The sequence below is a fragment of the Chenopodium album genome, chromosome 17, assembly GCF_948465745.1.
Source record: "Chenopodium album chromosome 17, dcCheAlbu1.1, whole genome shotgun sequence".
NCBI classification, from domain to species: Eukaryota; Viridiplantae; Streptophyta; class Magnoliopsida; order Caryophyllales; family Amaranthaceae; genus Chenopodium; species Chenopodium album.
The window spans coordinates 23,480,455-23,482,210 of NC_137850.1; the positions used below are offsets into that span (position 1 = coordinate 23,480,455).

The following is a 1,756-nucleotide window of genomic DNA, read 5'->3' on the forward strand; positions in this document are numbered from 1 at the left end:
ATGAAGATATGCATTATCAAGAAGGCTATGCAAATTCTGATGGCCATAATAATGAGTCAAACTTTCAAGATGATGAAAATGACAATGAAATGGAGGCACATACAACAGTTCAAGGAGATTCCAGTGGTAATGCTTAAACTCTTTATAATTTGTTTAATTCTGCCCATGTCAGTTAATGAACCACAATAAGTTTGCTTTTATTTTGATATAAATATAGGTTGTTTGTATTTTCTCTTTGTCATTTATTTTTTGATACTTTTAGCAATAAATTCTTTCTGTTGAAGGTGATGACCAATCTACTAGTAAGAAGAAAGCAGGGAATGAAAAAAAAAGAGGAAGAAATAAATGTAAAGAAATTGCTAGACTAAAACCCAATGAGAAGCTACATATCGAGTTCTTCAACAATCGAGCCGTAGGGGAGAATCACAAAGTATTTTCAAGACATTTGGGAATCATAGTCCGAGATACTAACATTTGTCCTCTAAGAGTGCACAAATGGGATGATATTGGGGACAGAGAAAAAGATCACATGTGGACAGCAGTCACGGTAAGGATTAAGGACAATAATTTTGATGCTTTGACTTTTGTTTGCCAAGTTCTGTTTTATTTATATATTCTGAACACTTCATAACATTATCTTTTCTTAGGATGTTTTCACAAATGAAAACATGGAAACTTATAAGGAGCATGTTCTTGGGCATATGAAAGAGTTGTGGACAAATTGGAGAGGAGATCTATTAAGGTATAATGTTACAAAGAAAAAACTATCTTTAGAAGCTGCTGCTAAAGGTAATCCACCTAAGGGACTTGATAAGCAAGAGTGGAGCTGGCTCATAAAGGAAATTTTTTCAAAGGATGACTTCAAGGTATTTTTTACTTGAGCAGATAGTATGGATATATGTATTGAATTTTTTTGAGATGATAATTTTTTTTTCAGAAAAGAAGTGAAAGAAACTCTGTTAACCGAAGTAAATATCCTAAAGCGTTAATGCCACGTACTGGGAGCAAGCCTATTAGGCAAATCATTTGGGACGATCTGGTATATAATTAGTTTGGTAGTTTATATTCTAATTTGATTTCAAAATGTCAGATATTCTTGGGATAACAATAATGTGACATGTCATGATAGGGAGGAAGTAAAGGGAATAAACCTACTTTGGTTGATGTGTTTTATACCACTCGCAAAAAAGGCAATAGCCTTCCAAACGCGGAGACAATCCAGAAACATGTATGTACTTTATTTACTTTGGTTAACTTTTTTTTTCTTTTTTTTCCTTTCTTTTTTTTCCTTTTTTTTTTTTTTTATGTTTCTTCTTCTGTAATATTAATTTGGTCATGCTTATATATGCTGTAGGCTGAAATTCAAGAAACAATGGAAAAAGATCCATCACTTTCCTATGTCCAGGTAACTATAACTCTCTTTTGCTGTGAGTTATTAAACGTTGTGGACTACTTCAGGCTATTTTCCCTCTCCCCGTAGTGCTTGCTGATTTTGCTGTTCTGATGGAGACAATTAGCCTTACCGAACATTGTAGTGCAATTATCATGAACAAAATGCCTCCTAAGTTGAAGGATCCCGGAAATTTTTCCATCCCTTATGCTATTAACAAGACCCAAATTGATAATGCCTTATGTGATTTAGGAGCTAGTGTTAGCCTTATGCCATATTCGGTTTATCAAAGATTAGGTCTAGGAGAACTTTTACCTTCCAAGATTACCTTGCAATTAGCCGATAGGTCGATCAAGATTCCTAAGG

General features: G+C 33.9%; 1 protein-coding gene across 1 annotated transcript; it reads left to right on the top strand.

The window, feature by feature from the left end:
• Positions 1-324: 324 nt before the first annotated feature.
• LOC145587692 (uncharacterized) lies at positions 325-1,496 on the top strand. Its single transcript, XM_081644393.1, has 5 exons — positions 325-547; positions 648-866; positions 938-1,039; positions 1,130-1,228; positions 1,355-1,496. Exons 1-5 carry the CDS (start codon positions 530-532, stop codon positions 1,478-1,480), a joined length of 564 nt encoding a protein of 187 aa, XP_081500519.1. The 5' UTR covers positions 325-529; the 3' UTR covers positions 1,481-1,496.
• Positions 1,497-1,756: the final 260 nt, after the last annotated feature.

Bases quoted from the DNA above. Each gene is read 5' to 3' on its own strand.
- LOC145587692 (XM_081644393.1), top strand. The intron at 1,040-1,129 runs GTATATAATTAG...ATGTCATGATAG, and splicing joins AAATCATTTGGGACGATCTG to GGAGGAAGTAAAGGGAATAA. The intron at 1,229-1,354 runs GTATGTACTTTA...TATATGCTGTAG, and splicing joins CGGAGACAATCCAGAAACAT to GCTGAAATTCAAGAAACAAT.